We start from the raw sequence: 15,620 nt of genomic DNA on the forward strand, positions 1-15,620 counted from the left end.
TCTTAATATAATATTATTTTAAATTGAATCACACGACCAAACTAATATAGGTTTTATAAGCATAGATGAGAGACAAAAAGATAAAAAAAAGATAGACAAAGCAAGCCTGAAAAGTAGTACAATAAAAAAGTAGTATAATAAGAAACAATAATGAGAGAAAGATGAGAGAACATATGTGTACCAATTTTTATAAACTTATGTTACGAAGTTATGGTTATTAATATTAAATTCAAAATACATATTATTGCACGTAATTAAATATATTACATAATTTAATAATGCTGATTAAAACTGTATAAAACTGTATGGTAGAAAAAAAATTGAATTGCATAAAAGTAATTAACCGAAAAAGAACTTGTATTCTTCTTATAAAGCTACCCTATATCAGTTTTTTTTCTAAAGAAAAGAAAACATGAATAAAAGGTTACTGCTAGGAAGCTCACTTTGCATGACGATGATGGAAATGAAGGACTTTCTACTTTTTTTATGGAAATAACGTGTGGAAAATTATGCTTTAATTTTAATGATGATGGCAAAATCAAACAGTATCGTTGATAAAATGAACCACAAATGATAATATTTATAAAATACTTCTTGTCATGACAATAAGTCTTCGTCTTCTTCTTTTCTAAAGTAATTATCAATCTATTTTTTGTAACACAATTAACAAGTAAGATGGATAGGAATTTGCAGTGTGAAATGAGTCTGTAAGACTATTGCCATTTGCATTTTTTCCACGATATATGCAATGGAATGGTCCACAAGACCATTGCTATCAAGCGTTTTTTCTACGATATGGGTCCATGAGACCATTGCTCCATAAGCTTGGGGATGGATAATATGCTTTAATTTCAATTTAGTTCATAAAAAACATTAAATACTTAACCATAAAAAATAAATCTCAAGTGTTAGAATGCAACCCTCGGTTAATTAATGGACAGTGGACCTTAGATAATTAATATATGACGCATCTTTCAATGGAAATGTAAATGTAAATGCTTTACTAGAATATCATTTTTTTTTGTATTTGTTTTTTTGGTTATATTTAATTTTTCACTAATATTTCTAACGTAAATTGCTATATATTTTAAATCTTGAAGGATTGAGAAATGGGATACAGGAAAGAAAGAGAGACAGGACATTTCAAAAAAAAAAAGAGCAATAGTGAGAGAGCAAAATTAAGTGGAGCAGTTTTTGTTAAATAAATAAATTTTATAATTACTAATATTAAATTCAAAATATGTACATATTGCAAATATTTCAACATAGTATATGGTTTAATAGAAATGATTTTTATAAACATATATAGCTTAACAACATTAATCAACTCTTAATATCTTTCATTTTATATATATTAAAAGTAAATATTAAAACCTATTTTATTCATTTGTGAAAGTATCCATTAACTGGGATGTGAATTATATTTCTAAAATGTTTTTCTTTTTAATTTTATACACTGCAATTAAGGTCATATTCATCAGGACCATGTATAGAGTATAAAAAAAAAATTTGAATGGCATAAAAGCACTTAACTTATATTCCTAATCATTGACCCCAAGTCAAGTCATATATATATATATATAATCTCGAAACATCAAGCTAAAATACTCCAAAACCAAAACATTATGTTCCCATTGATAAAATAAACTAAAAGCCTAAAACTTCTTGCTGCCATTTGCAAGAGATAGTCACTTATTATTAATGTTTTTATTATTCCATAGTTACTTTAAGTAAATCTTACGTTTATTAGAAAAATCAATGTAAATAAATTTATGAACACACACTAGTTTATCAAGTACTTAAATATAAAAATAAAATCAATTAAATTACTTGAATAAAAAAATATAAAATATAAATATTTTGTATATTCCTATTATTGATAAATTAAAAATAAAATAAAATCAATTCAGAATCATCTAAAAAAAGTTTATTATGACATCATCATGCCCTTTTTTTTTTTCTCAGGAGATGGGGCCATATACTTAGGGCTCTAAAATCTAAGGTATGTGGACCTTTAAGTGCTACCCATTTTACTACATACTACGTAGACTAGATATTTATCCATCGTTGTATCACCATGAGTTATATTTTTTAAAATAAAAAAATTATACATAATTTTTTTAACATGTTTTTTATTTAAAAAATTAAGTGAAAATAAAAAAAGACTTTATACACAAATATAATCAAATAAATAAAAAAATTATAAGTCTTAATAAATGAAAACATAACCATAAATAATGACTCAAAATAAAAACTAGAAAAATTAAAAGACAAGTGAAGATCAAAATATTATAAAACTTATGGACAGATACTAGTTTGTTAATTCTAAAACACACTAGAATAAGTAATTAAATAAAAAAAGAAATTAATACATATACTCAAATAAAAAAATCTCATAAGATAAATAATAAATCTTACAAATTAAAAAGTTAAATCAGAATAAAATTAAAAAAATATATAATTTCATAAATTATCTTAAATAAAATACATAATAATTAAAATAACAGAGACTAAAAAAAATTTGACAGATAAATGTTTTTTGAAAGATAATGAAATTAAAAAAATAATTATAATTTTATAAATTATTTCAAATAAAATAAATAATAATTAAAAAAATTAAATCTGATAGATAAAACCTTTAATTAAAAAAAATAAGAAAAAAATAAATGACAATAAAAAAATAAGATTCAAAGTTGATATAAAAATAAAATAAAATAAAATTATAAGAAATAAAATTAAAAAAATACAATAAAATATATATCAATCAAAAGTATAATAACTAAATTTTTATTATTATTTTTTTTTTCAAAAATATATTCCGATTTAAAGTATTATTATAAAAAGAAAGAAAGAGATTAAGATAAATGTTAAATGTATCAACTCAGATATTGTGAATTATGTACTAAAAGTAGCTATTCTACACGCGGGGATGGGAGACCGTTGCCATCATGCAGTTTTTTCCAACGCTCTCTACTTGCCAGATAATCGTTTCCAAGAGGTGGGCCCGTGGAGTCCTCTATAAATTAAAGCCTCAACCTCCTCGCTAGCTGTCCTCCATAACAAATATTGATCCAACCGTAAATTCCAGGAGGTTTCTATTTTGATATTAAGATGTTGACGGTCCTGTTAGTCATTCTGACGGTTTCGCTGCAGGGATGGCTGCCTCTTGGCTGCCTGGAGGAAGAGAGGATCGCTCTCTTGCGCCTCAAACATTCTCTCAACTATCCCAATGGCACCTCCCTTCCCTCCTGGATAGAAGCTGACGCTCACTGTTGTTCTTGGCAACGTATTGCCTGCAGCAGCAGTACAGGTCGAGTCACCGAGCTCCATCTTTTGGGCGTGAGGAACGAGGAGCCGGGGGATTGGTACCTAAACGCCTCCTTGTTTCTTCCTTTCCAACAACTCAACACTCTCTCCTTGTACCGTAATCGAATAGCTGGCTGGGTTGAGAAGAAAGGTTTGCTCTCTTAAGTATTACAAAATATTTATATTAGTTTTGTATTTTTTTTAGAATTAATCAAATAAGGTGTTGTTTTATTAGTATCATATTGGTTCTCTATCCAAGAAAATAGAAATCATATTTAGCAATAAGATGTTGTTTAATTTTTTACATTATTATAATCATGACATCATCATTAATGGTAACAATTATTCCTTTCTCTTTCACCATCTCAACCTCTTTACATAACAATTACTTACCTCTTTATAACCATCTAGGTATTAGTCAAGTAATAAAAATTTAGAATTAAAAGATTTATTTTTTTTAATTTCAAATTTAAATTTTTAGTTATTTATATGATAGTCACTGAAGACTTACATGGTCATTAACTTCAGGATCCATGAAATTAATCGTGAAACTATCAAAATTTTATTTTTTATCAATCATAATTAAATTACTCCAATAATATATTTTTTATTCTTTGCATGAAATCTTAATTTTATTCTTTTATTTTATGTAGGTGGTTTTGAACTATCAAGATTGAGCAATTTGGAGATCCTTGACTTGGGATTTAATCGCTTCGATAACAGTATTTTATCATCTATGAAGGGGCTTTCATCTCTTAAATTATTATATTTAGATTATAATAGACTGGAGGGGTTAATAGATTTGGAAGGTTAGTTTTTTATATACTATTATTTTTATAAATATTCAATTTAATTAACACAATTATCTATTAAATTTAATTTTGGAAAATACAATTTTTGTGTTGTAGTGAATTAATTAGCTATTTTTTTATATATATAAATATCAAGAATCTCTAAGCAGCTTGGAGACATTATGCTTGGGCGGCAACAATATTAACAAATTGATAGCCTCAGGAGGTAATTAGTAACACATTCACATTACCTACCTATTAGCGTCATGATGATGAGCCCATCCAACCATATTAATTATCTTCGCTTTTGTATGTTTCTTCCTTGACAAACTTGCAGGTTCAAGCAACTTGAGTACTCTGTGGCTAGGTAATATCACAACCTATGGAAATAGCTTCCAGTCACTAGGATCATTCCCAAACCTCACAAGACTTGATCTAAGCTACAACAATTTCAGAGGAAGAAAATTAGGTGACGGTAAGTTATATATTTTAAATATAGTGATGATTATATAATATTTGAGATTAATTCAAAAACTCTACTTTTGAACAAACAGAGTTGCAAAATTTAAGCTCATTGGAAAGTTTGTATCTGGATGGTTGTTCTCTAGATGAACACTCCCTTCAAAGCCTTGGAGAAGCACTGCCTTCTCTAAAAAATCTGTCATTGCAAGAACTTAATGGCACTGTATCTTATACAGGTAAATTAACAAATTTGAACTCCATTATTACTTATCATTGACCTTTCATTTTCTATGCCTGCTAATTGGAATTAACTTAATTGAAATCTTTATTATTTTAAAATTCTACCATCTATTTAATATAAATAATATTTCAATTATATTTCCCTCCCTCTCTTTCTCAACACCATTTCAGTGTAATGTAAATAAGTTGATAACATAAGAAACAATAATTTCTTTAATGAAAAGGTAACTTCATATACAGAGAGTGCTATTTTTAGGAGGAGAATAAATTAACAATGGCGTATTTTTATTTTTGGGGTCAGGTGTATAGAAAATCCTTCTCTTAAATAAACAGTATAATTTCTACACTTACCTTATGTTTTTAGTTTTTTTAGCTATGATTAATTCGTAATGAATTATTTCTAATTTTAATTCCTTCTACACTAATATAATTTCTTGTTTAATTGATGGTAGCAGGCTTCCTTGATCTTAAGAATTTGGAATACTTAGATTTGAGTTACAGTACTCTCAATAATAATATCTTTCAAGCCATCAGAACGATGACCTCTCTTAAAACTTTAAGGTTGCAAAGTTGTAATTTAAATGGCAAAGTTGTAATTTAAATAGCCATTTACATTACACCATTTTAGTGTAATGTAAATAAAATTATAACATAAATAACAATAATTTCTTTAATGAAAATGTAATTTCATATATAGAGAGTGCTATTTTTAGAGGGAGAATAAATTAATTATGGTGTATTTGTTTTTGGGTCAGACTTATAAAAAATCATTCTCTTAATTGGACAATGCAATTTCTACACTTTCATGTTTTTAGTTTTTCTAGCCATGATTAATAAGTAACATATTATTTCTGATCTTAATTCCTTTTACGTTAATATAATTTCTTGTTTAATTGATTGTGACAGGCTTCCTTGATCTAAAGAACTTGGAATACTTGGATTTAAGTTACAGTACTCTTAATAATAGCATCTTTCAAACCATCGAAATGATGACCTCTCTTAAAACATTGAAATTGAAGGATTGCAATCTAAATGGCCAAATACCTACAACCCAAGGTAAGGTTGATCACTCTTGCTCTTTCATTTCCTTTATAATTAATTACTTTTACAGGATTATAATTTCTAGATTGTGGCAGACTTCCTTAATCTCAAGAACTTGGAATTCTTAGATTTGAGTTCCAATACTCTCGATAACAACATCTTACAATCCATTAGAACAATGACCTCTCTCAAAACTTTGATTTTGGAGAGTTGCAAACTAGTTGGCCAAATACCTATAGCTCAAGGTAAGGTTGATGACTTTTATTTTCTCTTAAGGTTATATATTTTCTAATAGACACTCAGAGTTTTATTTTTTCCTAAATTATAATGTGATCAGGCCTATGCGACTTAAATCATCTGCAACTGCTAGATATGAGTAACAATGATCTCAGTGGTTTCTTGCCTCCATGTCTGGCAAATTTGACTTCCCTTCAACAATTAGATCTCTTTTCCAATCACTTGAAGATCCCTGTGTCATTGAGCCCATTATACAACCTTTCAAAACTCAAGTCTTTTGATGGTTCAAGTAATGAAATATACATAGAAGAAAATGATCATAATCTGAACCCAAAGTTCCAGTTAGAGTTCCTCTCTTTGAAAGGTTATGGACAGGGTGCGGGAGCATTTTCCAAGTTCCTTTACCATCAGGCGAACTTACAATATATGGATCTTACAAACATCCAAATGAAGGGAGAGTTTCCAAATTGGTTGATTGAGAACAACACATACCTACAAGAACTTTATTTAGAAAATTGTTCTCTTTCAGGTCCATTCTTATTGCCAAAGAATTCTCATGTGAATTTATCCATCCTAAGTATATCCATGAATCATTTCCAAGGCCAAATCCCTTCAGAAATCGGAGCTCGTTTGGCAGGGTTAAAAGTTTTATTTATGTCTGACAATGGTTTCAATGGAAGCATTCCTTTCTCGTTGGGTAACATTAGCTCGTTGCAAGTGTTAGACCTGTCCAACAACAGCTTGCAAGGGCAGATCCCTAGATGGATAGGGAATATATCTTCTCTTAAATTCTTGGACTTATCAGAGAACAATTTCTCTGGTCGTTTACCACGTAGATTCGACACTTTTTCAAATTTGAGATATGTTTATTTATCTAGAAATAAGTTGCAAGGGCCGATCACAATGGCATTTTATGACTCCTTTGAGATATTTGCATTAGATCTTTCCCATAATAATTTAACTGGTACAATTCCAGAATGGATTGACAAGCTATCTAACTTGGGATTTTTACTCTTGAGTTATAACAATCTTGAAGGTGAAATCCCAATTCAATTATCCAGGTTGGACCAATTAGTCCTGATTGATCTTTCTCACAACCACCTTTCTGGTAACATCCTCTCTTGGATGATACCTACTCATAATTACCCAGTAGAAAGCACTTACTTTGATTTTCTGGCCATATCTCAACAATCCTTTGAGTTTACAACGAAGAATGTATCCCTTTCTTATAAAGGCAACATTATTTGGTACTTCAAAGGAATTGATTTCTCATGCAACAATTTCACAGGAGAGATTCCTCCTGAAATTGGAAATCTTAATATGATCAAGACATTAAACCTTTCGCACAACAGTTTGACCGGACCAATTCCACCAACATTTTCGAAGTTAAAGGAAATAGAGAGCTTGGATCTTTCCTACAACAAACTGGATGGAGAAATCCCACCTCGACTTATTGAACTATTTTCTCTAGAAGTTTTTAGTGTGGCTCATAATAATTTGTCCGGTAAGATTCCTGTGAGAGTTGCACAGTTTGCCACGTTTGATGAGAGTTGCTACAAGGACAACCATTTTCTTTGTGGAGAACCGCTAGCCAAAATATGTGGTGCGGCTATGCCACCATCACCAACACCAACTTCAACGAACAATGAAGATAATGGTGGCTTCATGGATATGAAGGTTTTCTATGTGACCTTTTATGTTGTATATATCATGGTGCTGCTGGTGATAGGTGCAGTTCTATATATAAATCCATATTGGCGACGAGCTTGGTTTCTCTTTATTGAGGTGAGCATCAACAATTGCTATTATTTTCTAGTGGACAATCTTTCCATTGTATACAAGTTTGGGTTTTCATAGCCTTGATGGTACCAAAACTTGGTGCATCATTGTGTATTCTAGTTTTAAGATTTAAACAAGTTCAAATGCATGCTCATGTTGTATTAATTTATACAATTCCATTCGGTTTCAAGGGTTTTTATACAGTAGGGACTTTTAAATTCCATGAGTTTTTACCTCCCTTGTATATTACATGATTACTTGATTTTCACGGATGATCTATTCAAATTTACAACACAAATATCCAAAAATATTTAATATTAAAGGGAATATATTCCAACACAATTATCAATCCAAATTTATTTCACTGATTGTATGGTAAAAAAAAATTGCAATTAGAAGGACAATACTGACCCCACCAAAACTAAAAGGATAATATGATAAAAAAATAATTCAAAACAAGTAGATCAAATTCAAAACTGCCAAAAACTTTCAATATCAAAGTTATTCTATAGATGTTGTATTCGCGCGTGTTTGAAATATAGTGTTTGTTCTTATGAAAACTAGGATGAAAAGCAAGAGCTATTTTTTTCTTGAAATATGGAAAAATAAAAGTTTAATAATATTAACTTCACAGTAAAAGATATTTTCAAATCAGTTTACAAATTTTTGTTATAGAAAATGGCAACAAAATGGAAGAGGCAACTTTTTTTATGAATCTGTGCCATCATCAACTAATATTAGTGGATTTTGACCCTTTTTGTTTGCCTACAAATCTGACCACAATTGTCCTTAGAATCTTGTTGTTTTCAAATTATGGCATTCAGACTACTGAAAGGACAAAGCCTCAAATTGTTAACGTTCAATTCTGTTCTTTCTTCTTTCCCATCCATTTAAAATTCTAGCTCGTTTACTTGTGGAATATTCCTGAATTTTCTAGAAATGTTTAAAGTTGAAGAAGAAGAAGAAGATGCAAGCATACTTGAAATTTTGCAAAATCAATGGCTAGATACCCATATACACTTTGAAACTTCTGGCGCGCCACATATATCACTCGTGAAAATTCACATTTCTGCATGGAAATCTCAATATGATCGAAGTTTTCATGGATTTGAGCACAATTCTATGATTTATCGTTGGTAACTCTCTAAATGGGGGTCCATAAGTTTGGGCCTCAGCTTTTGTTGGAAGAATCATACCCAACAAAGAACAAAATCACGAAGCATTCAATATAAGGTCCAATAAATTTTGATAAGCAAACACGAGATTTATGATACAGAACCCTAATGGAGCTCTAGTAACAAATTCAAAAATTAAAAATGTTAAGCAGCACGAATCGCTAATTATTAATGTACAAATCTTTTAACTACAAAATATTGTAAATGGGGAACACTTTCATCATTTCATTCGTTGATTCTGTTTCTGGTTACTATATGCACTTCACCAAAGGTTCCTACTTTATTAGCTAGAGCATAAACAATATTCACCTATAGATATTCATACTTGTTTGGTAATAATTTTTTACTATATGCATTTCATCAAAGTTGATGCTGTGAATAAAATCCAGGATTCTCAAGCTTTAAAATTATAGAAATAGAAAAAATTCTGAGTTTTTTTAACTAAAGTAAACTTGTGTTAGGAAGTTATTCTCATAACCCAATTTTAGGTTATTCCTTCAAAATTAAATTGTTTTTCAAAATAAAATCAAAAAATAAAATAAAAGCTAGCAACGTGGAGAAAGTAGACTGGAAAATCAAGTTGTAATTTTTTTGAGGAAATTCAAGACCTAATTGTGCCCCATTATACCCAAAAATAAAAAAAATGCAAACTCAAGGTTAAATTAAATGATTATTGGATAAATTTATAAAAAAATTAAGTCCAATGCCATAATTAAATTTTTAATAGGCCAATTTGAGTTAATCACGGGCCAAATTAAATTTTAATTATGTTTAAGAATTAATGTGGTTCCAATTAAAGGATTTAATTAAGTGCAAGGACTTAATTATACTTTTAAAGGACCAAATTAATTTTATTTGAGGTTTAATTGGTGAAAAATTAAAGGGGGCCCAATTTTGGCTTAATTGAGAATATTGAAATTTTAAGAGACCAAATTTAATTTTTACCAAGTTAATTGATTGAAAGTAGAGGTCAAATCACAAGAAAATTAAAGTTTTGGGGTCAATTAGAGGTTAAGTTGACAAAATTCAAAGTAAGGACCAATTTGCAAAAGGCGCCAAACTGTAGGGATTTAATGGACAAAATCCAGGGGTCAAATTAAAGAAATTGAAAGTTTAATAGTCAATTAGGGGTTAAATTGACAAAGTCCGAGGCCAGGGATTATAATGCAAAAGGCGCGTGCATTCAAGGCTAAAGTTGAAGTTACATCAAGACCAAATTACATTAAATCAAAGGTTTATGGTCAATTAGGGATTCTATTAAAAGAAATTGAAAGTTGGAGGCTTAAGTTGAAAAGTAGCAAAATCCCTAATTTTAACCCAAAACGATGTTGTTTTCTTCAAAATAAAAGACAAGGTGATACTGTTCATCATCCTTCCCGTGAAGCAGCCAGGGTAGCCATTTTATGGGAGTGTTTAATGCCTCATTTGGCCCTTAAAGTTTACAAAGAATGCACCAAAATGACCACTTAAAGCCCCTCTATCCCCAAGAAGTGTCCGGTCGGATTTATAAACTTCGAAATGGCTCCATTAGCCTGCCTAAAGTGGCCACCTTAAGCAGTCCACAACCTTGGGCTGCTAAATTTGACAGTTCGAGGTGCACACTTTGAACCGATAGCCTAGATTCTTCGAGTCGAATCAAGAGTTAAAATTTGTTCCCAAGCAAAGACAAGATTACCCTCTTCCATCACCTATAAATAGAGGCTCCATTGATGACCTGAGAGGGGAGAAAATCAGGTCCAAAAATCACAAAAAACCAGCCTTCCCTTATTTTCATTTTCCTTCTTTCCCCGCTGACCTTATACAACTCTCCCCACCTCTTCTCCAACTGCCTTCTCCGGCAAGAACACCAACAAAACCGGCCTATACACCACCACAAACACCAGCTCCACCATAGGAAGCCAGCATAACCACCTCTTAAAACTTTATATTTGGGGAGTTGCAGACTAAATGGCAAAATACCTACAACCCAAGGTAAGGTTGATGACTCTTACTCTCTCTAGGTTATGTATTTTCCATTAGACACCCAGAGTTTAAGTTTTCCTAAATTATAATGTGATGTGATCAGGTATATGTAACTTAAATAATCTTCAAGAGCTAGATATGAGTGACAATGATCTTAGTGGTTTCTTGCCTCCATGTCTGGCAAATTTGACTTCCCTTCAACAACTCTATCTCTATTCCAATCACTTGAAGATCCCTATGTCATTGAGCCCATTATACAACCTTTTAAGACTCAAGTCTTTTTATGGTTCAGGTAATGAAATATTCGCAGAATAAGATGATTATAAACTGAGCCCAAAGTTTCAATTGGAGTCCCTCCTTTTGAGCTGTCGCGGACAAGCTGTAGGAGCATTTCCTAAGTTCCTTTACCATCAGGTGAACCTACAATATGTGGATCTTACAAACCTTGGATTGAAGGGAGAGTTTCCAAATTGGTTGATTGAGAACAACACATACCTCAAACATCTTAATTTAGAAAACTGTTCTTTTTTAGGTCCATTTTTGTTGCCAAGGAATGCTCATGTGAACTTGTCATTCTTAAGTATATCCAAGAATCATTTCGAAGGCCAAATCTCTTTAGAAATCAGAGCTTATTTTCCCGGGTTAAAAGTTTTAGACATGTCTAATAATGGTTTCAATGGAAGAATTCCTTCCTCATTGGGTAATATGAGCTCGCTGTACGAGTTAGACCTATCCAACAATGTTTTGATTGGCAGAATACCAGAGTATTTAACAAGGAGTTGCTCTTTGTTAGAAACTCTCATCCTTTCAAACAACAGTTTGCAAGGGCAGATCTTTTCTGAAAATATTAACTTGGAATTCTTGAGATGGTTATAATTGGATAGCAATCAATTTGATGGTATCCTTGATAGCTTATCTAAGTGCTTCTATTTGACAATGTTGGATGTCATCAATAACCATCTCTCTTAAATGATTTCTGGATGGATAAGGAAAATGTCTTCTCTTGAATTTTTGGACCTTTCACAAAACAATTTATCTGGTCCTTTACCACCTAGCTTCGATACTTCAATGTTACAATTTGTTTATTTGTCTAGAAATAAGTTGTTAGGATCGATGGCAAGGCCATTTTATAACTACTCTGAGCTATTGGCATTAGAGCTTTCCTATAATGACTTAACTGGTAGAGTTCCAGAATGGATTGGCAGGCTATCTAACTTGAGATTTCTTCTCTTGATATAACAATCTTGAAGGTGAAATCCCAATTCAATTATGCAAGTTGGACCAATTAACTCTGATTGATCTATCTCACAACTACCTTTCTGGCAATATCCTCTCTTGCATAGTATCTACTGCTTTTTCCCCATCATCAACCAATGCCTATGTTCCTGAGTCCTCACAACAATCTTTCGAGTTTACAACAAAGAATGTATCCCTTCCATATAGAGGCAGCATTCTCCACTATTTTACTGGAATTGATTTCTCATGCAATAATTTCACTGGAAAGATTCCTTCTAAAATTAGAAATCTTAGCAAGATCAAGGCATTGAACCTTTCGCACAACAACTTGGTTGGACCAATTCCACCAGCATTCTCGAGGTTAAAGGAAATGGAGAGCTTGGATCTTTCCCACAACAAATTGAAAGGAGAAATCCCTCCTCAACTTACTAAACTATATTCTTTAGCTGTTTTCAGTGTGGCACACAATAATCTGTCCGGCAAGACACCCGCGAGAGTTGCACAGTTTACCACCTTTGAGGAGAGCTGCTATAAGGACAACACTTTTCTTTGTGGACAACCACTATCCAAAGTTTGTGGTGCGACTATGTCACCATCACCAACACCAACTTTAACGACCAACAAAGATAATAGTGGCTTCATGGATATGAAAGGTTTCTATGTGACCTTTGGGGTTGCATACATCATGGCGCTGCTAGTGATAGGTGCTGTTCTATACATAAATCCATATTGGCGACGAGCTTGGTTGTACTTTATTGAGGTGATCAACAATAATTGCTATTATTTTCTGGTGGACAATCTTCCCATTTTATCCAAGTTTGGATTTTCATAGCCTGGGTGCTTTATTGTGTATTCTAGTTTTAAGATTTAAACAAGTTTAAATGCAATGTTAGATTAATTTTTATTTATGTTTTTTTTTGTTTTTAGCTTCTGTGTGGCATATAATAATGAAGTGAAATAATGAAGTTTCTTCACTGATTGCTCTAAGAATATAATAATGAAGTATATTCTCCATGTTTTGTTTTTGTTTTTGTACATTATTTATAGCATCACGAGTTTTCCTAGTTTCTACATGAATTAATAAGAGGATGTTTTGGTATTCTAGATTGGGTTTGGCAAACTGTATGTTTAAATAAAATAGATTACTAAAAGGGATCGATTTTGATTATAATTTGGTGTGGGAAATTCTCTGCATGCCTACATAGAGCGTGGCTTCTTGAAACTCTAAAAAATATACAGATGTATGCCCAAACCAGTATTGGGCAGATCAAGATAAACTAGGATTGTCGAGGAAGAGGTTGTTCAGGTTAGTCCGAACAGGGTTCTATAATCATTAGTTAAACAATCAACCCTAATCAGAATTTCCCAAGAAAGAATTAACTAATGACTTTAGTTAATGCCGATGAACATGAGTAAATGATTTGCTACAGAGAAAACCATGTATTTAATAACCATTGTTAAGCTACAAGTTCTGAAGCCACAAACCACTCATATTTACTTGGGTTGATCCCAAACTAAGACAAATCTATTTGTCCAGTTCGGAGAACCTTCAAACAAAAAGAAAGTTAAACCTTGTAAAATTGGCTATCATCAAAGGGACAAGAAATAGAACAAGAAGGATCAGCCTCGCATTTCTTACATGAGTAAAAGAATCCACTTGCTTACAGTACGTATAGAATAAGCATTAATAATTACCTTCATCTGAATCACCCGAACTACCTGCAATATATATCATCACATCACGAGGACCAACCTAAGGACAACAAACAAGGATATGGTCAGTTGCACTATCTGAGCAGAACATACCTCTAGCACCAATATTACTCAGGATTCTTTGCTAGTCTTCCAATTTCATTGGTCCTGATGAAGAGGTTACATCATTCATTACTTTTGCACCAAGGTCTGGGACAACTAAGTTTCCTTTCTTGAGTATGAGCAAAAATCTCATCAGAATAAAAGAAAATGGCCACGTAACATATACCAGACCATTTTTTTTTGGTAATAAAAGTGCTCCTTAACCTTTTTGAAGTTATTTCACAATGACTCACAACCATTAATCATCTATATACATAGACAAACACCAAGTTATGATTCTAAATTCCATATAAAAGATGCCCTAATTTTTAGAATTTACCCTGCGAAAGTCTGTGCAAGGGCATAAGGGGATGAAGGGTTTGACAAGGGCTAACGTGGGTGAGATGTTTTTTGTCAAGAAATGATTTTGGAAAATTTATTGATATTTCTCGAATAACTAAGATATGAGTCTTTATTAAGGCAAGAACATAGGTTCTCCAAGATGATTGACCAAAAGGACAGAAGGGAGGCTCATTCTATTCCACTGACTCTTAGTCTCAAAGAATAGAAAATTACTTAGCTCTATATCCTTACTCTTGCTATATCAACCCTTAGAGTTGAAGTATCATCTTTGAGTATGCTTCTTTGTTATAATAAATATACCTTGATGAGATATTATCTTCAAGCATGTCTTCAAAAACTTGGAAATGAGTAGAAGCATCAGGCTCTTCTTCATCAAGGAACTCTGCCAGACAACAAGATAAAGCAGCGACTTTTGATCATCTGTATTGAATTTCAAGATGTAAACTCTTCCCAAAACTTGATTAACCTGAATAACCCAAAGAATTATGAATCTATGATATTACAATCGATTATTAGAGTCAAATATCTCCCATTTAAGAAAAAATTAAGAGCGAAAAGTGTACCTTCTCAAAAACAGCCTCTTCAGAAAAAAATAATCTGATCCTATCAGTCAACATGCCAAGATAAAGCTACCAAGTTCTCACCTCAAAAGAATATTAACAAAACAACCAGCAGAAAAAGAAATAAAAACCAATGTTGGAAGAGAGAAACAAAATCGTCGGGCTAAAAAACATAATAATAACTAGGATACATCTTCCACAACATTCAAATTCCTATCAAGCCACTGGAAATGAAGCAAACCCTCGTCACCCTGGAACAATTCAAAAATTTCAACTTCGAATAGGAAACAAGATGCTAGAAACACACTAACTAGTACTTAAGATAAACGAAAACAACCAAAGTAACTAAAAATCTTTACACATGCACGAACTCTATATAACACAAAAAAAACCAATAGACATCAATTTACCCTTCCAATACGAACAAGTCCCTTTTGAGAATCAGGAACAACCTTTTTTTTCATAGAAAACCATTTTACCAGCATGAAACTCCAACACAATTTCCTACCATCAAAACAACCACAACACCCTAGCATAACCCCATCAAGAAAAATATACTTGTACATCCAAAAAAGCAATTACAGAGAAAAAAATAAAAAATTCATTCTGCATTGGCAATTGTGAATTCAAGATTATTGTTGGGTTACTACGTGTACTATTCATTTTTCTTATAA

The 15,620-nt window shown here is 31.7% G+C and overlaps 1 protein-coding gene, 1 long non-coding RNA gene and 1 pseudogene across 2 annotated transcripts; 1 reads left to right on the plus strand and 2 right to left on the minus strand.

Moving 5' to 3' along the window:
• Window positions 1-2,929: 2,929 nt before the first annotated feature.
• LOC105121302 (probably inactive leucine-rich repeat receptor-like protein kinase At2g25790) lies at window positions 2,930-7,534 on the plus strand. The gene is made up of 8 exons (XM_011019899.1): window positions 2,930-2,998; window positions 3,154-3,457; window positions 3,960-4,028; window positions 4,435-4,572; window positions 4,706-4,795; window positions 5,706-5,855; window positions 6,211-7,292; window positions 7,430-7,534. The coding sequence occupies exons 1-8, from the start codon at window positions 2,930-2,932 to the stop codon at window positions 7,532-7,534; spliced, it is 2,007 nt and encodes a 668-aa protein (XP_011018201.1).
• A 122-nt stretch (window positions 7,535-7,656) lies between these two features.
• Window positions 7,657-13,127, minus strand: LOC105120896 (uncharacterized). The gene is made up of 2 exons (XR_841437.1): window positions 12,896-13,127; window positions 7,657-7,768 (listed from the first exon to the last, which is right to left on the minus strand). It is a non-coding gene; the product is annotated as an uncharacterized LOC105120896 (long non-coding RNA).
• Window positions 13,128-13,794: 667 nt separating this feature from the next.
• LOC105120895 (26S proteasome regulatory subunit RPN13-like) lies at window positions 13,795-15,515 on the minus strand (annotated as a pseudogene).
• Window positions 15,516-15,620: the final 105 nt, after the last annotated feature.

Source organism: Populus euphratica, unplaced genomic scaffold (genome assembly GCF_000495115.2).
Source record: "Populus euphratica unplaced genomic scaffold, PopEup_1.0 scaffold31.1, whole genome shotgun sequence".
NCBI classification, from domain to species: domain Eukaryota; kingdom Viridiplantae; phylum Streptophyta; class Magnoliopsida; order Malpighiales; family Salicaceae; genus Populus; species Populus euphratica.

Coding starts and splice junctions, on each gene's coding strand:
- LOC105121302 (XM_011019899.1), top strand. CDS start 2,930: ATGGGAGACCGTTGCCATCATGCAGTTTTTTCCAACGCTCTCTACTTG. Junction 3,458..3,959: donor TGGCTGGGTTGAGAAGAAAG/GTTTGCTCTCTT, acceptor TATTTTATGTAG/GTGGTTTTGAACTATCAAGA. Junction 7,293..7,429: donor TTGAGTTTACAACGAAGAAT/GTATCCCTTTCT, acceptor TTCGCACAACAG/TTTGACCGGACCAATTCCAC.